At 37.9% G+C, this 22,478-nt stretch overlaps 3 protein-coding genes across 3 annotated transcripts; all 3 read right to left on the bottom strand.

Moving 5' to 3' along the window:
- Positions 1 to 6,720: 6,720 nt before the first annotated feature.
- Positions 6,721 to 8,283, bottom strand: LOC111805172 (heat stress transcription factor B-4). Its single transcript, XM_023690100.2, has 2 exons — positions 7,910 to 8,283; positions 6,721 to 7,817 (listed from the first exon to the last, which is right to left on the bottom strand). Exons 1-2 carry the CDS (start codon positions 8,156 to 8,158, stop codon positions 6,936 to 6,938), a joined length of 1,131 nt encoding a protein of 376 aa, XP_023545868.2. The 5' UTR covers positions 8,159 to 8,283; the 3' UTR covers positions 6,721 to 6,935.
- Positions 8,284 to 14,978: 6,695 nt separating this feature from the next.
- LOC111805173 (uncharacterized) lies at positions 14,979 to 16,638 on the bottom strand. Its single transcript, XM_023690101.2, has 3 exons — positions 15,980 to 16,638; positions 15,710 to 15,895; positions 14,979 to 15,637 (listed from the first exon to the last, which is right to left on the bottom strand). The coding sequence occupies exons 1-3, from the start codon at positions 16,469 to 16,471 to the stop codon at positions 15,356 to 15,358; spliced, it is 960 nt and encodes a 319-aa protein (XP_023545869.1). The 5' UTR covers positions 16,472 to 16,638; the 3' UTR covers positions 14,979 to 15,355.
- Positions 16,639 to 17,823: 1,185 nt separating this feature from the next.
- LOC111805169 (putative serine/threonine-protein kinase At1g01540) lies at positions 17,824 to 20,673 on the bottom strand. The gene is made up of 7 exons (XM_087128248.1): positions 19,652 to 20,673; positions 19,377 to 19,481; positions 19,101 to 19,223; positions 18,835 to 19,005; positions 18,602 to 18,731; positions 18,307 to 18,516; positions 17,824 to 18,218 (listed from the first exon to the last, which is right to left on the bottom strand). Exons 1-7 carry the CDS (start codon positions 20,296 to 20,298, stop codon positions 18,033 to 18,035), a joined length of 1,572 nt encoding a protein of 523 aa, XP_086984374.1. The 5' UTR covers positions 20,299 to 20,673; the 3' UTR covers positions 17,824 to 18,032.
- Between the last annotated feature and the right edge of the window lie 1,805 nt (positions 20,674 to 22,478).

Raw genomic sequence — 22,478 nt, 5'->3', positions numbered from 1 at the left:
TCTTCAAAAAAAAAAAAAAAAAAAAAGTCTGAAATTGAGAGATCTTGGTGTTGGATTCCTTTTTTTAATTTATGTTACGTGTTTTTGTAATGTATAACATTATGAGTTGCAGAGGCTTATCTTTTTGTTCCCCCACACCCCACTTGTATTGTTGTTGGTTTTTTTTTAATATCTGGTGACAATATGATTATGAATATACAATGAACACAGCAAGGTGTTGAGATTATAAAAATAATTCTCTTTCCTTTCCCACATCCAAAGTTGCAGCTACGTCTCAGATTAAACAATTGGTTTGTCCACTCTTTTACTAACACCAACGGCCCCTCTCTTCCTTCCTTCCTTCCTTCCTTCCTCTTCCTCATCTCATTCACCACCATTTTTATTTCTTTCTAATGCATCAAATAATAATAATAATAATAATAATAATAATAATAATAATAATAATAATAACAACATCAACAACAACTTTAAGCATGGTAATTTTTCAAAATTTATGGGCTATACCCCTATTTATTAAAAGAAATAAAATTGGGCTATACACCTACATGCAAAACACTCTTTCCTATATTGGGCCTTATGGGCTTCCCTTAAAAAGTATATATATATTTTTTTCAAAGTATTGGAGCATGAACATTGTCATAAAGTGGTTCCCTAAAATAAAAGAAAAAAAGAGAGCTTTTTATAAAAATGAGAAAATGGGCTTTTTCTTTAAAAAGACCGAATACGCACAAAACGATGGCAAAACTCTCTTCATTTCAAACTTCAAACCCACTTGTTGCCTGCTTTTTCTCAACCACACCACCCTTCTTGGGTTCAACCTTCACACGAGTGGCTCGCACGTATAAACCTAGGAGTCACGTGCGGCACTCCTAAAACAGATTTATATATTATATATATATTATATATATTATATATAGAGAGAGAGAGGCAGCTGCTGAGGTGGTGGGATTATGCAAAAGGTTTGGATTTATGGTACGAAACGAAATGATTGCACGACAAAGATATTCTGAAACCAAACTTTTTCTTTTTTCTTTTTTCTTTTATTTCTTTTCTTTTGGTTTTGTTTTTATTTATCTCTTTCTTCAAAAATTGGATCTTTTTTGACTTTACCTTTCACCTCTCTCTCACTTTCTCTGCTTTGCAAAATTATTTTCTTTTATTATTTCACTCTGCACTCTGCACTCTGCACTCTGCACTCTTCACCACCATCCACCAACTTCCACTTGGGGGAACCATTTCAAATATCAATTTCTACTTTCTTCTAATTAATTATACAATACACTTCCAACTAAACACAAAAGCATTATCCAACCAGTCAACTAAAGTATCTGTACAAGACCTGTGATTCATTATCTTTAATTTGGTCATCTAACAGTCAGTGATTCGTTTTTAGGTGGTTGAGAAGAAGGTGGAGGAGGGGCGAGGTGAGGCGAGGTCTTTGAAAATTGTGAAAGAATGAGGGACCAAAAAACAGCAAAAAATTGGTCCCTTACTCAGATATGTATATATATATATATATATACTTGAAAAGTAGTAAAAGACACAGGTTTCTGGTCCTTGAGGAAGAAGAACAAGTCGTATGATAGAACCCCTGATGTGTACATTTCAGTCCCCATTTTCCCCACTTTCTTCCCCTTCCTTTCGCTTTCATCCAATTGCTCCCATCCATACTATTTCACTTCCTTCCCACCTCCCACCGCCTGTCTGTCTCTGTGTTTTTGTTTTGTTTTGTTTTTTGTTTTTTTTTTTTTTTTTTCCTTATGCAATTCCCAACTGACAGAGCTTAGAAAATGGGAAGAGAATGGAAGTAATTATCATAACCATTTTCTTTTCCAACTAAAAAATAAAAATGACAATAATTTTGACAATAATGAGGATATGATAGCTGTTTTATGCGATTATTATCTTTAAATCCCAACTCAGAGAAATAGTAGAGTAGCGATAATAATTAGGTGTCAGCTGCATGTCCTTTACGAACAAATCTCCTTCACCTCATGTATCCTTACTACTTAAGTGTTGTGCGCCGAAAGCGGAACAAATGTACTCACAACACCAAAGTTATTCAAGACATACAATATGACACTCAAAACTTGATGATTTCAACAGCAGAAAGAATGGCATTATATAGCCTTCTGTTAAACCTAAAGATAAACTAACAAGCCAAAAAAAGACCTTGAGAATAGGTCTTGGTCCTAGAGAATAGGGCTTATGACAGTGTTCAACAATCTCCACCTTGTCATAAGATCTCCAAGTTATAGCTAATTTGGTTGCTACCATGTCAACACACTACTCCCTTCCGACGTTGATGAAATCTAAACAATGCCAGAACTTTTCACGAGTGATAACCTTTGTCAACATATCAGCAGGGTTATCAGCTGTTCCAATTTTTAATAACCGAATATCCCCTTTGCTAATAATTTCTCGAATAAAGTGAAAACGGACATCAATGTGTTTTGTACGAGCATGATGGACTTGATTTTTTGACAAGCAAATAGCGCTCTGGCTATCACAAAATACATCTATATGTTCCTGCAAAATACCCAAGTCATTGATCAAACCATGCATCCAAATAGCTTCTTTAAAAGCTTCTGTTACTGCCATATACTCTGCTTCAGTGGTAGACAATGCAACAGTAGACTGCAATGTTGAACGCCAACAAACAGGTCCACCAGCCATAGTAAATAAATAACCCGTAGTAGATCGTCGCTTATCCAAATCACCAGCATAATCAGAATCCACATAACCAGCTACACGATTGTCAAGCTTAAACATTTCTTGTTTTTGAAACTTAATACCAACATCAATAGTGCCAAGAATGTACCTAAGAATCCATTTTACAGCCTGCCAATGCTCTTTACCAGGATTATGCATATAACGACTCACCATGCTTACTGCGTGTGAAAGATCAGGTCGAGTACACACCATAGCATACATCAACGCACCAACAGCATTTGTATAAGGAATGTTCTCCATATACCTTTTGTCATCATCAGAACTTGGACACATGGAAGCACTAAGCTTGAAATGAGGAGCAAGTGGAGTACTAACGGGTTTGGTTGAATTATTCAAACTAAATCTTGACAATACCTTGCGTAGATATTGAGACTGAGTCAACCAGACTGTACCTTTTTTCCGATCTCGCTCTATCTCCATTCCAAGTATTTTCTTTGCATTGCCTAAGTCTTTCATTTCAAATGTTTTAGAAAGCTCATCTTTGAGCTTATCAATCTCCATCTGTCTCTTTGAAGCAATTAACATATCATCAACATATAAGAGCAAATAGATAAACGATCCATCATCGAGACACCGATAATACACACAATGGTCAAATTGACTATGAGTATACATATGCTCTACCATGAAATGATCAAACCTTTTATACCATTGGCGAGGGGATTGCTTCAGCCCATACAAAGATTTCTTCAATCTGCATACTAAATGTTGTTGTCCAACTACTTGGAAACCAACTGGTTGCGCCATATATATTTCTTCTTCCAAATCTCCATGCAAAAAAGCAGTTTTTACATCAAGTTGTGCAAGCTCAAGATTAAATTGAGCAACCAAAGCCAACAAAATTCGAATGGAAGAATGTTTTACCACAGGTGAGAAAATTTCATTGTAATCAATACCTTCCTTTTGTGCGTAACCTTTAGCCACAAGTCGAGCCTTATAACGTATACCAGAAGAGTCTTCCTTTTTTGCAAAAACCCATTTACAACCAATTTCCTTCTTACCTTTTGGAAGTGGTACCAAATCCCAAGTTTGATTTATCTCCAATGATGCTATCTCCTGATTCACAGCCTCTTGCCAGTGTAAGCTATCCGGGCTCTGAATAGCATCTTTGTAGCTGTTAGGAACTCCATCAATCAAAGAGAAAGCATATGCTATCGTATCATCAAACCTTGCAGGTTTTCGAATTACCCTTCGTGGTCTATTCTTGGCGATTGACTCAGGTTCCTCCACTCTTTCATTCACAAGGCTTTGCTCCTCAAGACTTTGCTCTTTTTGTTCTAAGACATCAAAGTTATTATTTACCTGATCAATAGGTTCTTCGGTAGGAGCAACCACATCAGGAGAGAACACCACCTTCTCCACCTGCTTCAATGCCTCGTCATTATTTTCAATTTTCTGCAAAAACATTCCAGACTCATCGAATGTCACATCTCGACTATTAACAATTTTACTTGTTTCTGGACACCATAACCTATAGCCCTTCACACCTTTGCTAAAGCCCATAAACTTGGCTTTTTTTGCTCTAGGATCCAGTTTTGAGTTTGTCACATGATAATAAGCAGGACACCCAAACACATGCAATTTATCATAATCACTAACAGGACTACCTGACCATACCTCAAGCGGAGTTCTCCCACCGTTTCCAGAAACAGGTAAACGATTCACCAAGTGAACTGCATAACTGAGAGCCTCAGCCCAAAATGCCTTACTCAATCCTGCTTGAGACAATATGCATCGAACCTTCTCTATTAATGTCTGGTTCATTCTCTCAGCAACTCCATTTTGTTGTGGCTTACCAGGAACAGTGAAGTGTCGAACGATCCCTTCATCTCGGCATACTTTAAGGAATGGATCATAAGTATATTCTCCCCCGTTGTCTGATCTCAGCTTTTTGATTTTCCTATCCGTCTGATTCTCTACCATTTTCTTCCACTCTAGGAAGATTTGGAGAACCTCGTTTTTGTGCCTCATGGGATACATCCAAACTCTCTTCGAGTAGTCATCAATAAAGGTGACAAACCACCTCTTTCCTCCCAATGAGACATTCTTTGTGGGACCCCATACATCGGTGTGAACATAATCCAAAATACCCTTTGTTTGGTGTATAGCTGTACCAAACTTCACATTTTTTTGTTTACCAAATATACAATGTTCACAGAAATCAATTTTTCCAGTTGTGGCACCCTTAAGGACTCCTTGGTTCACCAATGTCTGAAGCGCCTTCTCACCAGCATGCCCGAGTCGCATGTGCCATAATTTCGATATGTCTTGTTCTTTCGAACTTGCCATAGCAGCATGCCCAATTATTGTGGTTCCGTTGAGGTAGTATATGCTACCTCTTCTAGTTCCTGTAATTGCCACCAAAGCTCCACGAGCTACTTTCAAATTCCCTCCTTCCAAAATGATGCGATAACCACTCGCATCCAAAACGCCAAGTGAAATCAAGTTTTTCTTCAAGTCAGGAACATACCTCACATCTTTGAGTTTTCGTATAACCCCATCAAACATCTTGATTTGTACTGAGCCGATTCCCATTATCTTGCAAGTACTATCATTGCCCATATAGACAACTCCACCATTGAACTTTTTGAAGTCCAAAAACATCTCTTTGTTGGGACACATATGATAGGAGCACCCAGAATCAAGAATCCATTCCATGGTTTGGCTGGCTGATAAGGAGATTGTCAAGGCATCATCTGTATCAGTGTCGTCATCTTTAACCACATTGGACTTCGACCCCTTCTCTTTTAAGATCGAACAATCTTTTTTCCAATGGCCTTTCTGTCGACAATATGCACACTCATTTTTATCAAGTTTTCTCCAATTATCAGATCTACCTCTCGACTTTAATCGAGACTCTCCACATTCGTTCCTTTTCCAGGTAGAAGTTCTTCCATGAGCAGTGAGAACATTTGAGCTAGAGTTTTGATACGTCTCCTTTTCCTTCTTTCGCATCTCATTGTTTATTAAGGCATTTGAAACATCTTCAAAATCAATATTAGTGATTCCATGTAGTAGGGTTGTTACTAAAAACTCGTAGGATTCCGGCAAAGAGTTTAATAACAACAACGCCTTGTCCTCGTCATCAATCTTAACATCAAGATTGAGCAAATCAGTGATGATTTTGTTAAAATCATCCAAATGCTCAGCCATTGAGATACCTTCCTTGTAGTCAAAACGGAAGAGTTTCTTCTTCAAATAGAGTTTATTTTCCACACTCTTCTTCATATATTTCGCTTCAAGCTTGTCCCATAATTCTTTCGCCATGGTAACCTTCATAAATGGATATTTCTGATCCTTGCCAAGACAGGATCGAATAATTCCACAGGCTTGCCGATTTAATTTTGTCCATTCTGCTTCTGTCATGTCTTCAGGCATCTCCTCTTGGAGAGAAACATCGAGGTCTTGCATGACCAGCAAATCGCTAACTTCGCCTCGCCAAACACCAAAATTATTGGTTCCATCAAATTTTTCTACTTCGAGATTGGAACTCCACACTCTCGATCCACGTCGTGATGGTTCGGCCATTTGCAATAATTAATCTGGATGTAACTCAAAAACACAATTCTTGAAAACTGATTTTCAAGAGAATAAACACGATTGTGAGCACGTCTAATGGTCGATGAGGCCCAAACTTTCACAATACCCCCAAATACCACAACAATGCTCTGATACCACTTGTTGTGCGCCGAAAGCGGAACAAATGTACTCACAACACCAAAGTTATTCAAGACATACAATATGACACTCAAAACTTGATGATTTCAACAGCAGAAAGAATGGCATTATATAGCCTTCTGTTAAACCTAAAGATAAACTAACAAGCCAAAAAAAGACCTTGAGAATAGGTCTTGGTCCTAGAGAATAGGGCTTATGACAGTGTTCAACATTAAGGACATTCTATTATAGAACCATTAATTCTTCTGGAATCTATGTATGTATCTATCTTTTTCATCACACAACCGAATAGTCCCACCTCCAACTAAATTATTTTCAGTTTGATGGGAATTTCAATTAAGAAAGATTGATGTACAAGATAATCACATACACATTCACAACTTGGCACACAAATACTCCAACAGTTACTCAACCCAACGGATCCGCTCAAATAACAAAAGGGAAGAATAATAGTAATAAAAAAAGATAATAAAAAATTGAATAATCTTAAGAATTGAAAAAGGGGTATGGAGGATGAGCAAGGGCTAGCAGCTACTGGAAGGAGGCATGAGATTGAGCCCCAAATTGTCACCCTTTTCCAACACCAACCGAGAATTCTTGTTGGTATCCGAAGTAGAAACGTAATTAGTAGTATCAGGGTGTTGTCTTTTTTTGGATGATTGAAGTGGCACTCCAAACAGCTTGGTTTTGCAGCTACTGTTATCACCCTCCATTCCAAACGTGTCGAGCTCCGTAACTGCGCTCTTTGACGTTGCGGTCGGTGAGCTGACAAAGTGAGTCGTAGGAATAGCATTAGCAGTAGGGAAGGAAAAGTGCTTGGTAGTAGTATTAGCATGAGTAGGAGGATAGAATCCAAGCAACTGATTAAGGGGTTTTTGGGAATTAGGAGGAGGAGTAGTAGTGGTAGAAGGGTGAGAAAGAAGTAAAGAAGGGAAAGAATTGCTAGGAGAAACAGGCTTCACATGGTTTTGAACAAAATAGATAATGTCATTATAGAGTTTCCTCATATGAGCAAGCTCCGAAATCAGCATAGAGTTATTCCTTCTCAACCTCTCATTATCCTCCGACAAAGCCGTCACCGAACTCATCATGCTGTAACTCGTATTACTATTATTGCTAACATTTGCACTGCCCAGAACCGAGAAGCCAGCGGGTGCAGCCCTGGGTGGGAGTGGTGGCGAGTCACACCAATTGATATGCTCGTCCGAATCTGAGGGGGAGATGCTAACGCGGGTTGAAAATGGGAAAAAACTGGACCCACTCAGACTCCCGAGATGGTGATGGTTGTAAGGAAGTTGGGGCTGAGCAGTTTTTCGTCTATGAATCTCACACAACAGATGCTTCTCACCTTTTCTGAAGAACTCGTTGGCGAACTCCCATCTGTCCGGGACAATCTTCCTAAAACCCTATTTTGAAAAAAGGAGCAAAACCCATGTTAGAAAACACTCCAAAGAGTGATAAAAATGGGAACTTGAAAAAGGCGGAGGAGTGAATGTACATAAGTGTTGAGCTGGCGGACGAAGCTGGAGAAATTGTTGTGCTTGAAGTAGTTGGGGAGGAGATCGCGGGCGAACTCAGGGGGACGCCAGACGACGAAAGTGGTGTCGTCTTCGCCCCAGGAGACAATGTGATCGGTGGAGGGATCGTCGACCAACTGGTAAGTCTTGGAGAGGAAAGGGGCTGGGACAGACTTGTGAGAGTCCAAAGAAAGTAAGATGCCTTCACAATTGTCGAGCATTAGAGACATGGCTGTTGAAGATGAGATGCGAGAATTGCAAATGCAAACCACTTTTGCAATTTCTTCTAAGAAACAAAAGTTGGGGAATGAGAGGGACTGAGTGTGTGTGTGTGTGTGTGTGTGTTTGTGTGTGTGTGTGTTTTTGTGTGTGCGCGCGTTTGTGGGATAAAAGAAAAGAGTTCTGGTGAGAGAAGAAGGGATGTGACGTTATCGTGGAACTCTGTAAAACTATAATCTCCACATTTAAAAAAAAAAAAAAAAAGCTTTTTAAGGATTATTAATCAGATATTATTAATTAAAATGTTTTTTTTTTTTTTTTAAATGAATTTCTCTGTCCTCGGTGAGTGAGAGAGAGAGAATATGTGTCTGTCTGTATAGGACTGTGGAAATAAGGGCATTTCAAGACAAACCCGTGACACTAACTTTCTCTTTCTTTTTTTTTTCTTTTACCCTTTCTGACATTGAACTCACTCACTCACTCACTCACTCACTCTCTCTCTCACTCACTCACTCACACCCACTTAAAGTTGAGGCTACAATAAAGAATGCCATTGCTTCTTAATTTGGTTGCATATAGTGAGCAAATGTTAAAGATAGGGTTTTTTTTTTTTTTTTTTTTTTTTTTTTTTTTTTTTTCTGAACTAAAAAAATAGGGTTTTTCTATGTTTGTTATGTTGTAGAGAAGCTCAATCATGAGATTGGAACCTTTTCTTTTTCCTTCTTCAGATAATCTCCAAGGAAATGCCCAGTTTTTTTCCTTTTTTTTTTTTTTTATTGGGTGCAGTACAGTTCCTTGAATAAACTACAATGTTCTGTTCTGTTGAGTGTGTGTTCTTTGAATTGATTGTTTGTTGCTGTTTGAATTGCTGTTTGAAGATGTATGCATATATATTTATTTATTTATATATATATATATATATATTAAAGAACATTGTAGGCAATAAATTTATATCATAGGATGAGGTAGCTGTTATTAAATTTGTTGTATCTCTTATGTTTCAATTAGTTATCCTCATAATTAATTAGAAAAGAAATAAATAAATAAAGGGCATGCATATTTATGAGTCCTAGAGATTGGGCAAGTGAGTGAATTATTAGCCCATAAAAAAAAAAAAAAGGAAGTTAGAGTAAGACAATATAATTGAAAAAAGAAGGAAAGGGAAGGGTTGAAGGCCACCCAAAATCTCCAATGTCATAATTGGAACAAAGATTGTGCATGGAAAAATGTTTTAAACTAAATAATGAAATGAATATCTTGTGAAAAGGTTTCATATTTTGTTATGATGAGTGGCCATGCAAAGTAAAAGTGGGAGATGATATGAGTTCTAACACATAAAAGGGAAGCAAAGTGAATAGCGGATTTAGGTTGATAAAAATGATGGGTAATTATGTGAATTAGATACTCGGATGATTATATTACAATCCCCTCATCATCTCTAGGATTCTATCATTATTGTAAAACCAAAACAAAGCTTTTACTTTCATCTTTTGGGATCCACTTACATTTTGTTGATATGGGATTTGCAGAAGATAAAAGGTATAAGAAATTACAATTCCCGAGAAGCAATGGAAATGGGAGAAACAACTCTGTGTCGTTTCAAAATTACAACTTAAGAGAGAGCTTCTTCTTCTTCCAATTTGATGCCCAGCTTCTCAGACCACACTGACGTTTTCTACGCCCTGAACCATTTCAGACAGGACTGACATTTATAATATATATATATATATATATGTATAAATGAGGATGAGGACAATGTTTTTTAAAATGAATAACCCTCCTCCTGCTTCTGCTTCTGTTTCTGTATACAATTCTCGTGATTCTTGGTTTGTCTTCTTTGTTTTCCCTCTCATACATCACAATTTACACTCAACCCATAATTTATTTTTCTTAATCTCTTCCCCTTTAACGTAAACATGGGAATCCCCATTAATCATAACCCCAATCAATGTATGAGTTGGGGTGGGGCCTTGGGGCCTTGGGGCCTTGGGTCCTTGGGGCCTTGGGTGAGTGAGTGTCTAGATTGGCTTGGGAGGATTTTGAAAGAGTTTTTGGTAAGAGATGGATTTGTGTTAGAAGCATATAAGACAGAGTTGTTCACTACAAACAGGGTGGGAAGGGGTCCATAAGAGAAAAGTGTAAGCAAGAAAACCAAAGGAAAGGAAAGAAAAGGAAAGCACATAACAACACTCATGTGTGTATGTATGAATAAAAGTGAAGAGACACAGAGATGGGAGCGAGCCCACCAACACCAGCAGTATATGCCACCAAAATCTCTCTCTCTCTCTCTCTCTCTCTCTCTCTCTCTCTCTCTCTCTCTCTCTCTCTCTCTCTCTCTCTCTCTCCTTGCAACCCCAGGAAGATTCTATTCCAACTTCTTTAACCCATTCCCCACTCGCTTCTCTGCATCATTTCCTCACCAATTTTATATTCATCTATAAACCCAACCACAAAAATACCAGAACCCCATCTCTTTTCTTTTTATTTTTATGTGTACTCCTAACATTATTACACGTATTTCTCTACCATTTGTTTTATTGCATGAATTCATACGCCTTTCTCTCTCTCTCTCTCTCTCTCTCTCTCTCTCTCTCTCTCTTTGCTAAGTGAAACACCAAAACAAAATTCATTTCTGCAATTTTTTAGTACAATAAGCCCTACAACCTTCTCTTCTCTGTTTCTTCTTGTAATTCCCACTCTGTTTTGTCTCTTTATATCCAATACTCTACTATACATACTCTCTCCAAATACCATTATTATAGATCAAAGTTTTAACAATCTCCATTGTGCTATCATCACTTTAATCAAAGCATGGGAGAAAGTTACGTCTTTTAATCAAATGGTGCACTCCAAGTCACTATTTTTTCGCCCCCCACAAACCCTTTTAAAGCATTTATTAGGAAAAGAGCAAAAGGTTATTTTTTGTTCATTGGAAATAGTTGGTGTAAAGAATTGAACAAAGTTTCAAGGTTTTTCACTCGATTACTATGGGGAAAGAAAGAAAGAAAGAAAGAAAGAAAGAAAGAAAGAAAGAAAGATTTAGTGGATGTATTTGATAATTAAAGAAAGAAAGAAGGGTGTCAGAAAGTGAATAAGGGAGAAATGAGTGTATATTTAATGGGTCACGAGGGGTATATGGATATCCCACGAAGAAATCACACTCCCTAATTAATGCCTAATGGATTCAACAACGCATCCCCCCTACGCTTTCTATCAATGGAATCTTCCATGTAATAAGAGTATTGCACATTTTAACATCTAATTTCTATGAGCAGAGTAAAGGGTAAGGAATCATTTTGAAAATTTCAAGGAATAAACATAAAAAATTTAGTCTTTTTGGAGATAAACATGATATGAACATCCTTTATGTATATGAAAAGATTTGGTATCTTATTTAATAATGCTTGCTAATTGCACGTCGTATACATCATGATCTACATTGTTATTAAAAGAAAAGAAAAAGGGTTACTATAATATATATATATATATATATATATATGTTAATTTCATTCCCATGCAAAAGTTGATTTTCTCCAACAAAAGACATTAAAAGGAGGAAACAAAGCTCCACCAAAAGAGGTAATTGATGAAAAGAAATTAGGATATTAAAAAAGAAATGGAGTTCCAAATGACCAATCGTTTCTTATCAACAAGTAAAGCTAATTTTAGGTGACTTTACAAAGAGTGTCATCAAAAGGAGAGAAAATACAACAAATGTCTCATGTCTTTCCTTTTCCTCATTATTTTGTTCCTCTCTCTTTTCTTTACTAAAGAAGCAACACACCAACCACAAGCTCTACAATGTAAAGAAAGAAAGAAAGAAAGAAAGAAAGAAAGAAAGAAAGAAAGAAAGCCATTTTCTTCTTCTTCATTTCATTCCGTGAGCATTAGAACCTATTGTAGGACATCACTTGAACATGAAATCAAGTCTTTTTCCTTCCACCCCATCACACATCTTTCTTAAAAAACGAGCTCCTCCACTTACTACACATTCAACAATACTCATTCTCTCCAACAGTAACATATGTATGTATTGTATTGTATTGTATTGTATTATTTAAGAGGTTTAGAAAGCACAAAGATAAGATGAAGGGTTAGAATCTGTCCGACAAGTTGATGTGATATTGGGCCACGGAATTCCACTAATGATATACTTTTAATTGGTGAAATGAGCAGGTAAGGGGCGACCCCAGACGTGCAAAATGAATGGGGGCCTAGCAAATGCTCTTTTCTTTACTACAAAATATGAACACACATGTGGGTTGATTATTCAAATATGATCAAAGATTAAGAAGAAAAGAAAAGGAAAGGAAAAGATGTTTTAGAATGTGGATGGAAGAGGGGAACATTAAGGCTGTTAGATCACATGGATATCACATCCCTTTTCCTCCTCCCCCCGTCTTCCTCTTCTCTTCTTTTTATACTGTGGCTTAGCTAATGAACGTTAAAGAAAAGGGTATATTTCAAAAGGGAGGGTCCCATTTGGGCTTTGCCCTAATAACATGATGTAGCCCTCTCCCCTCCCCCCACCCCCCAATCCAAGGGATTCAGAGTGAGTGATCAGGCCATCCATATCAAACCCTAATGTATTCATCTGGGCCCCTCCATTTCCCATCCTGATCATCACATCATCTCATGCTTAAAGTTTCAATCTTTTCTCACTTTTTTGGCCTAAATCATTGTCAATTATGGCATTCTCCATTTACAAAAATATTGTACCAAACTTAACCTCAACTCATGGAACCACCCTTAAGCCTCTTGTTGGTCATAGAATCATCCAAGAATCATTTCATGGATTCGCAATGTGACCCATTCCCCTATTCCTCATACATCTTTCCTTTTGGTGTGAGATGAATGAGGGTGTGAATGTCTTTGCAATCATATATGTTTTTTTGGTTTAACAACCCACCACCTAATTATCCACTAACAAAAACAAAAACCCTTTTGGCTGCTCAATCACGTCAACAACAAAAAGGCATTGCATGTTGAGTCATCAGATGCAGATGGTTCAGCTAAAGCATAGAATTTCCCGGTCCCCTTTATGGACTAACAACTTTCCCTTCACCTCTGTTTTTGCTCTTAATCTTATATTACATATACATCTCTGTTTTTGTAAAATCCAATCCCACATATAATGTAATGAAGGTTGATGAAAGTGATAGTAAAGAAGAAATTAGATGGTGTGTCTGAAAGTGAGAGTGAATATTGGAGAAGAAACTTGAAATGAGACTTGTTTTTCTCCCATCCCTTTTTAGCATCACGTCTACTGTTGCCAAAAGTGGAACCAAGACTTACAATGCTGCTGCTTTTTTCTGATGTTGGCTTTAATTAAAGAAAAGAAACTCTAAGCTGTTTTCACGATCCACCAAAAATACACACATATTTTTCACCCATCACTTCCCCCATCGCAGTAAGAATCAGACTGTTAAAATGTTTACTCATGGTTTTTCCTTTTTTTTTTTTTTTTTTTTTTTTGTCTTTTTGTGTGTAGTGTGTGTGTGGGAGGGGGGGTAGAAAAGGAGAAATGAGTAAAGAAGAAAAGTGAGATTGGGAGATTTGGATATTGTTGATCTGAAAGAGATGAACGAATGATTCATAAAATGTATGAGGAAAACAAATAGATACAAAGTGGAAGAAAGGTGAAGAAGAGAGCCCACAAAGAGAAAGAGCGAAGGAGAAAAAAGAAAAGAAAGGAAAAGTAATAAAGGGATAGGAAATGAAAGGAGAGAAGCAGCTTTATAGGGAATAAGGAGTGTTGGATCGATGATTGAAGTGAAGGAAAGTCCCACTCCTTATTCCTTAATGGAATTTCAGTCTGTCCACTACAGATATGGATCAAATATAATATACTTTTTTTTTTTTTTTTCCCTTCTTTCCCTATCCCTTTCTTTAAACATCAACACAAACATCAACACTCAGAGAGAGAGAGAGATGGATAGGGGAAAAGCAGAGAGGCATGAGTAGGACAGGAGTTGTATGGGCTGTTGGGGCTTGCGGTGCTCCAACTCTAAGTGGAGGATTCAATAATTAATATCACTAATTATACGTAGTTTATAATCATCACACACTACCATTTTCATTTTCACTTTCACTTTCTAACCCCATCATTAACTGAAACAAAACTTCACGAATCTCTTTTCACTTTTCTGCAAATTCAAAACCCAATCACCAACTTCTCACCGTCTTCATAATTTTCTTTCTTTCAATAATCAAGATACGGAGCTTTGAAGTTAGATCCACATTATGTTATTATTATTGTTATCTGTAATCTAGTATTTATTATATGATGATAGATTAGTCCTAATTAATTCATAATCTCTTTCTGTGCTTCTTGTGCTTCTTGTGCTTATGATCCTTGAGCTTGGTGTGGGCTAGATCCATTTGATTTTAGTGCAAATGGGCTCAATTTGTGTACCCTGGGCTCATCTATATTAAAGTGGCCCAGTTTGATCTTTCCCCAAACATGGTGGAGTTTCTGTTGATCAGATGGTGGATTACTGAATTTAGTTTCAGTTGAAAAGGCCCAAAAGGACACCAGGAAACAGAGTTCAGAGTCCAGACCAGACTATACAACCTTCCAAGAATGCATGAAAATGGTTTGAATTCTACTACTTCTAAAGAGATATATATTAAACTCTTAGCTTTAGATTTCAATGTATTTTCTTCTGCTAAATTTCCATTCTTTGGTTTACTTCCCATATGCCCACCACCTGGTTTACTTCCCATGTGCTTCACATCATTTTTTATATTTGGTTTGTTTTTGGGCTAAAATCACTTTCTAACATTCTTATGATTAAAAACAATAATTCTACGAGCATGGAACAACACAAATGTAAATGGGAAATTATTTTTATATTTATATTATGATTATCGGACACTCACACCGTAATTGAAAGAATGATTTTTATATTTATATTATGATTATCGGACACTCACACCGTAATTGAAAGAATGAGATAATTTGAAGCCACAAAAAATGGTAATAAATAAATAGTAAAGCCCAAGTCTATTCACGTGTCGCTGCCCGGAAACCAACCTGTACTGCACTACTCGGGCAATCGGACAGCCAGCTGAAGCCCCGTTTCCGTCCCTTTTTCCTCTTTCGAGCTGTCGCAGTCCGCTACTCCTAGACACCCTCAAGAACTAAGAAAAAATGACAAGTACTGATTTTAATAAATGTTGAACATATTGTGGATTTCGATTCCTTTTCAACTGACTGTGCAATTCTTGAGCGACATGGGGACATTGAGTTTCTTAGGATCGAAAATTATGGGGCAATCGATGTGTCGGTAGAATTTAGGCTTCACTAATTGGCCCAACACGTAGGCTCTGGATCTGATCACGAAACTCAGTTTCAATGGCACTGGGGTCGCCGTAGTTCCGGTGGAGCTGCTCAGACTAGCTCCGCTTCCGTACAGTGGGACTCTGGTGCCGATCACATGGATGGTGAGAGATCTCTGACTCTTCCGCGACTGATAGAACTTTTTAACCTGCAAACTCCGAGAATTGGTTGATATTCAATAGTGATGAGAAATATGGGGGTTAGGGTTTTGGGAACTTACGGTTCCTGATGCGACTGAGATTTCGGAATATGATAAATCGACGGGAGTTGAAGAGACATGGACGCCGAAGAATGATCCGGTGTTCCGAAATATGAGTTTGACAGTGGAATTTACAGAGGCCATGTCAGTGGCGACGCCTGTGAAATCGGAACCGGCTTGGATTCTGAATTGCTCGAATGTAATGCTCTGCAATTGAAGGAAATTAAATCCGAAATTCAGGACACAAGAAAAGGCAGTAACAATGTGGGCTTCGTGATTGTGATTGTGTACCTTCATAGTGATCTTAGGCTTCATCGGCCTGCTAGCACCCCAGAGAACCAAAGCGAAGAAAGAGAAGAGAAGAAGAAATCCCAAAATGAAAGCGAGAAGATAGCAGCGACGAGGAAGAGATTTTCCCTGATCTTCATCTTCGAGAAGACCTTCCTCTTGGATGGCATCGCAGTCGTTCCACGGCTTCTGTCCCTTGCGATGGGGGCCGCGAGAGACATCGTTGGGAGAGATCTTCCTAGATCCAGGTTTGAGGGATCCGGAAAATCTGGTGGAGGAAGATTCTCTGGAGTGGCGGCCGAGGGAGGAGCGAGAATGGGGTGGAGAATCCATGGGGCTAGTGAGCACAGGAGTGGAGTGAAAGGAGGTGGCAGTCTTGTCCCCATCGTGAGAGTCTCTGGAAGGGCTCTGAACGTAGTAGGCGGGGCGGCGGGGAGATCTGGTGGGAGAAGAAGTGGCGTTACTGGTGACTTCGGAGTCGGTTTTAGCGTGCATTGTGGATGTTTTCGTTTTCCGGTGGAAGGATTTTGGTATATTTTGTTTGTAGAAGAAGAGCTGTGTTTTATGAAATTGGGTTTACTGTTGTTAGGTTCCGTCGGTGGTGGTAAGACTAGCAGACCAGAGCATGTGAAACCAAACCATGTGTATGGGCTGCTGCAACCAAATCTTTTTCTTCTTCTTCTTCTTTTTCTAAGTCAAAAACTATTATTATATTACTTTGAAAAACACAAATTAAACAATTTAAATAGCCTTTTTTTTTCTTAATTATTTAACTTATAAATATAAATATTGATATACTCATAGAATTGAAATTTTGATATTGATATTATTTAAATCTTCTCAATGGCTGGCACCACAAGTAAATCGTCGCTGGAGGGCACACTCTTGCGCTGGCTGTTTGGTGGCCGACAATGTAGCCAGCGGCTCCTGCATTCGACTGTTTGGACCGTATCCAGGCCCATTTTCTACCCTGGCCCAAACACGACCACAAAAGCCCATATATTTTAGTAAAATGGTCTTTGCTTGCTATTCCATCACCGACATCGTTTTGCATATATATATATATATATATATATGTATCCAAGAACATGAATGAATATTGATAGATTATTTCATTTATTTGTTATGTTTCAAAATGATTGAAATGCCTAAAATCATTTCATACTTTCAATTGTAATTTTCATACAATTATGGGTTATTTTCAGGACTGGAACTCAAATGATGGGTTATTTTCACACACACACACATAAATATATATGTATACATACATACAGAGAGAGAGAGAGAGAGAGAGAGAGAGAGAGAGAGAGAGAGAGAGAGAGAGAGAGAGAGAGAGAGAGAGAGAGAGAGAGAGAGAGAGAGAGAGAGAGACTAAAACAGTGACCCAGAACTTGGGGTTTGGGGAGAAATGCCAAAAAGAAAGAAGCAAAAAAGAAACGTAATAACTTTTTACAAATAACAGCAGCAGAAGAACATAAAGGGGGGTGGTCCAAGATTCTAAGTCCTTTCCAGTAAACGAAAAACAGTAAAGGTTTCTCCTCTCCTTCTCCTACACGAACCTAGTCCCCACAAAACAGTAATGCTCGTGAAAGTGTAGGACCCTGTTTTAATTCTATTACACCCACCAAACTTCAGTACCACCTATTCGATTCTAATCACACCCACCAAACTTCCACCTAAAAACTACTCATCTTTACTCTTTGCCATCTTAATCTAGACCATTTCAGTTAAATGAGCTTTATGGATTCATCAAGATTTAACCAAAACATTGTTGTGATTACAGTTATAGGTACCTAATTTTAGTGGTGGTGACCATTAGAATGTGTGGAGTTGAAATCCAAAACCCAAAACCCAAAACCCAAGACAAAGATTGATTCAGAACATTATACAGATTGTTTGGTACAATACAACAATGGGAAGAGACTGCAGTGGAAACAATTTATAGGAAGCTTCTTCTTCCCAGCAATTTGAGGAACAAAATGCTGGGATTCCTTAAATTTTAGAGTGTAGCCTGATTGTAACATTGTGAGTTAGGCACACACACACAAGTTCAGTATCACCTTAAAGTGTGAGGTTCGCGAGGTTGTTGTTGTTGTTCCAGTTCTTGCTTTCTCCATAGATGACGGCTTGCTTGTGTTGCTCCACTTTCATATCCGCTGCTCTCTCCAGATTCACTCACAAGCCTTTCCATCAATCTTTCCTTCAGTACTGATCGTCCCACTTCCCGTCCCACTCTACGATCCTGAAATATTTGAACCAAATAAACCACATAAACCACAGTCTTCTACTTAAATATTCTCACGTATCAAGTACAAATGTTGTCGACTTACATCTCGGAAAGGGAACTCGTCAGCTTCAAGCATATGAATGACATGCCCCATTTTAGGCCTCTTCTGAACATTAGGATCCACACATCGTAAAGCTACTAGCAGAGCACGCTTCAGTGCCCTTGTTGAAGGCTTCTCAGGCAACTTAGGATCCAGAACTCCCTCTGCGTTTCGATTACTAACCATTGTTTTAAGCCACTCAACTAGGTTGACCTGAAAAGTAAAGTTAAGGGTCAAAATTGGAGCCTGTATAGACCTGGTTATGGAATGCAAAGTGTCTGAATGAGTGAAAACAAACCTCTCCTGAAGGGCGGCTATAATCTACTGGATTTCTCCCTGTAATTATCTCCATAATGAGGATGCCAAAACTATATACATCACTTTTTTCATTTAACATGCCAGTACTCGCATATTCTGGAGCTACATATCTACAACACAACCCGAGATCGCAATGCATAAGTTACTCCGCCAGGATCGTCAATTTAGAATTAGAAACCAAGTCATATGTTTCGTGCTAGAACTTAGACTAACCCGAAAGTTCCCATCACACGGGTTGTTACGTAACTCCTCTCTGAGCCTAGAAGCTTTGCTAGGCCAAAGTCAGAGACCTTTGTATTCCACTGCTTATCAAGCAAAATGTTACTTGACTTGATATCACGGTGAACAACCTTAGGCTCAAGCCCCTCATGGAGGTATGTTAACCTATGATTTTATCAAGTCAAAACCATGCCAACAACCTGTAGAACATAACTTATCCGGAAGCAAAATAGTGAAAGCAAATACAATGTAGAACATACCCTTTCGCTGTTCCAACAATTATATTCATTCGAATGTCCCATGTGAGAGGACTACAAGGCCCAACTTCTCCATGAAGCCACTGTTCCAAGTTTCCATTATCGACGTACTCATAAACAAGCATCCTACAACAAGACAAGCAGAATGCACACACGTTCTCAAATTACCTCCAGAGACTGCTTTTTGGGTGTGTTTCATAGTTTGACATTTAGAAAAGTTTCTTATCTAAGCAGTTTCTTAGCTTCTACAGGGATTAATTTGGAGGAAAATCAGAATACCTGTGAGCTCCTTCTGCACAATAGCCGAGCAAACGCACCAGATTCTTGTGCCGTACGCGTCCAATTGCTTCAACTTCAACCTTAAACTCTCTCTCGGCCTGTCCCCTGATGACAAGCAATATTGCATAAAATTTCTTTCAGTATGGCAACATAAAGGTATCAAATTCAGTAGAGGATCCTTGTAAAATAAGATCAGCGCTCGTGGTATTATGACATAACTGCAAGAAAATTACAGGATCCGCGTGACAAAAAAAAAAAAAAAAAAGAAGAAGAACCTGTTATTGAGCAAATTTTTTATAGCAACCACAGTGTTGTCCTCCAGAACACCACGGTACACAATACCATATCCGCCCTCACCGATTACATTTTCATCCGAAAAACCAGCAGTAGAATACTCGAGCTCTCTGAGAGTGTACCAATGTCCCCAACCCAAATGGGAAACCTCCGGCACAACCACCGGCGCCTGGTCACCGGACCGAACCTCTCCGCTACCGTGGGATGAACCGCCGACTCTCTCCGGATAAGAAATCCGGTGGTCCTTCCCAATTTCAATGTGAATTCTATGGCGTCCACTAGGTGGGCTCCCTTCTTCCGTCTGAAGCAGCGTCGCTAAAGGCTCTGCCTCCGGCAAGGGCTCAGGGTTCGAAGCCACTTGAACTTTAGGAGGATCAGAATGAGTTGGATTCCGAGAATGGTCGATTCGTATTTCCTGGATTTCCTTGGACACATTCGGGATAGTGGGGTTTAGAGAGGACTTAGATTTATTGGAACTGTTGCGCCTGGAGGTGAACCATAGCGAAATGAGAAACAGAACAATAACAATGGCGGCACCAACGCCAATACCCAAAACGACCCACAAGCGCAAACCGAAAATGGAGGTCCGCTTGGAGAGCTGGTCATTCAAGAAGGCATAACTAGACATTTTCCACCTTCCTTTTCCTCCCTCTCCACCTCCCCCTTGTTCTACAAACCCGTCAGACTGGTTTATCTAGGGGAGACAGCCACAGAAGAAGAAGGACAATTAGTTCAGTGGCAAAAGCAAGGATGCAGTAAACTGAAAAAATGAAGACAAAAAATTGAACTGCACATTCGACCCATTCAGTGGGGTTCACAGGGGGAGAGAAAGATGGAGAGATCTGGCAAATAGGAGTAGAACTTGTAAAAATGAAGAATCATGGTTATAAAGCCCATCCATTTTTTGACCCCTCTTCCCCGCTGCGGCTTGGCTGAACTTCCAGGGTAAGTTACAAATGATTTGTGAAATTGAGGTGGGCTTCCACTCGGGGTTCATATTCTTCCTCTGCAATCATTTTATACATGACTTTCAGTAAGTGAACTGCTTGAATTGTCTTGTTCGATCATTAGGCTTTGTAAAATATGCTAATGAACCAACTAAATTGTTAACCAAACATAGTATTCACAAACAGCTTTTGTTCCATCCGATTGTTATTGGGACAATAATGATAGTGCAGTAGTTGGTAAACCTTCTTCTCCATTTTTCTTTTAATAAACAAAATTGAAAGTAATTTGTTGGTATATATATATATATATAAAGATAGTGGTGAGTGGTCACGGACTTGGAATTAAAATAACAAAAAAAAAAAAAAAAGAAATCCAAAAATGTAGAGTTTAATTAATTGTGGCATAGCTTAGATTACCATTCTAATTTTGTCTTTTTCCTTACATTATTCTTCCTATATTTAGCTTTGGCATTTTTAATAAACAAAATGTAATAAATAGTGATCAAAAATCCTTTTTTCTTTCTAGTAAAACACAAAATCATTATCATATATTTTTCTCACTTTATTTTCTCAGAAATACAAGGCATTATTCCAACAAACACAGAATAAGAAATTAAGAAATTAAAAAGTTGGGCGAATCACCCCATGGTGCCCCAACCACTTTCTCCATTTTTTTTTTTTTTTTTAATTTATAGAAATTCCTTTCCGAAAGGGAAGAGTTTATTGTATTGCTTTGTATATATATATATATATATATAATTCTTTAGAATATTAAATCTAAGAATTCCTTTTTACATTTAAAGTAAATAACTTCTTTTTTTTTTTTTTTCTTCGGTAAACCATGTTATCATTCATAAATTAAAGTCGCTTTGTCAAAATAAATAAGTTAAAATAAATAAATAAACAAGTAAAATAACATTTATTTGACTCGTATATGAACCTAGGAGCTTTATAGCTGTTGCTGTTGCTTTTTCTTTAGACTTCCTGTTGTTTCTTTAAATGATGAAAGATAGAAATATGTGCAAAAATGACTTTTAGATTTTTACCAAATTATCCACAAATTCTACAGTTGTAGAAAATAAAAATAATTTCTAGTTTTTTTTTTTTTTTTTTTTTCAATATTATTTGCTGACTAATCATTTAACTACCAAGAAATTTTAAAAAAAAAAAAAACATAATATTTTATTGATTAAAGAAATGTGGCTGGCGGAGCCTGCGTGGTTTAAAAAAGTAATAATAATAATGGGTACCTTGTAAAGTAATGATTCATAATAAAGAAAGAGTGGGAGTCAATGGTACATAATTAATTACCTTTCCCCATAAAATAGAGTCTGACTACTGTATACGCCGCAGACCCCTGCTTTACTCTCTCCTTTTCTTGTGTATTACTATACATCTACATATTCAACCCTAATCTCAATTTACCCATATTTGGGGTTGCTGTAAGCTCTACTAAATGGGTTCACATCTACTTCAAGTTGGGCCGATCTGTCCCTATTGAGTCAGTCAGTCTGGGTAAGGGGAGAGTCTGGTCCTGAGATGAGGGTTCTTTTTTTCTTCTCTCTATTTGGACAAAACGAAAAATATAAACTCAGGCACATGAACGAACATAAATTGATATTTATCTCCAAAGAGACGCCACATTTTTTGTTTCGTTTTCTTGACAGCATTACAACCCAAAATAATTGCTCTACTTCACATCAACTGCCTTGCCTGCCCAGATAGAGCTTCAAATTGGTAAGGAAGGACCACCGCCTTTGCTTCTCCCCAAGAACATTACCCACCTTCTTCTTATCCCCTTTTTCTTTTTCGCATACAATTTCTGCATTTCTATGATTGCCTATTTAATACTTTTCCAATA

The sequence above is a fragment of the Cucurbita pepo genome, chromosome 11, assembly GCF_057944985.1.
Source record: "Cucurbita pepo subsp. pepo isolate OVF chromosome 11, ASM5794498v1, whole genome shotgun sequence".
Classification (NCBI taxonomy): domain Eukaryota; kingdom Viridiplantae; phylum Streptophyta; class Magnoliopsida; order Cucurbitales; family Cucurbitaceae; genus Cucurbita; species Cucurbita pepo.
Note: the sequence above shows the minus strand (reverse complement) of the source record. Positions and strands in the feature narration are given on the sequence as shown.

Excerpts from the sequence above, each read along its gene's own strand:
- LOC111805169 (XM_087128248.1), bottom strand. The coding sequence starts at position 20,298 with ATGTCTAGTTATGCCTTCTTGAATGACCAGCTCTCCAAGCGGACCTCC. Across the intron at positions 19,224-19,376 it reads TGTGCAGAAGGAGCTCACAG|GATGCTTGTTTATGAGTACG; the intron begins GTATTCTGATTT and ends GTCTTGTTGTAG. Across the intron at positions 19,006-19,100 it reads ATTGTTGGAACAGCGAAAGG|GTTAACATACCTCCATGAGG; the intron begins GTATGTTCTACA and ends ATAAAATCATAG.
- LOC111805173 (XM_023690101.2), bottom strand. The coding sequence starts at position 16,471 with ATGCACGCTAAAACCGACTCCGAAGTCACCAGTAACGCCACTTCTTCT. Across the intron at positions 15,896-15,979 it reads AGCCTAAGATCACTATGAAG|AGCATTACATTCGAGCAATT; the intron begins GTACACAATCAC and ends CTTCAATTGCAG. Across the intron at positions 15,638-15,709 it reads TCTCAGTCGCATCAGGAACC|GTTAAAAAGTTCTATCAGTC; the intron begins GTAAGTTCCCAA and ends CGGAGTTTGCAG.
- LOC111805172 (XM_023690100.2), bottom strand. The coding sequence starts at position 8,158 with ATGTCTCTAATGCTCGACAATTGTGAAGGCATCTTACTTTCTTTGGAC. Across the intron at positions 7,818-7,909 it reads TCCGCCAGCTCAACACTTAT|GGTTTTAGGAAGATTGTCCC; the intron begins GTACATTCACTC and ends TTTTCAAAATAG.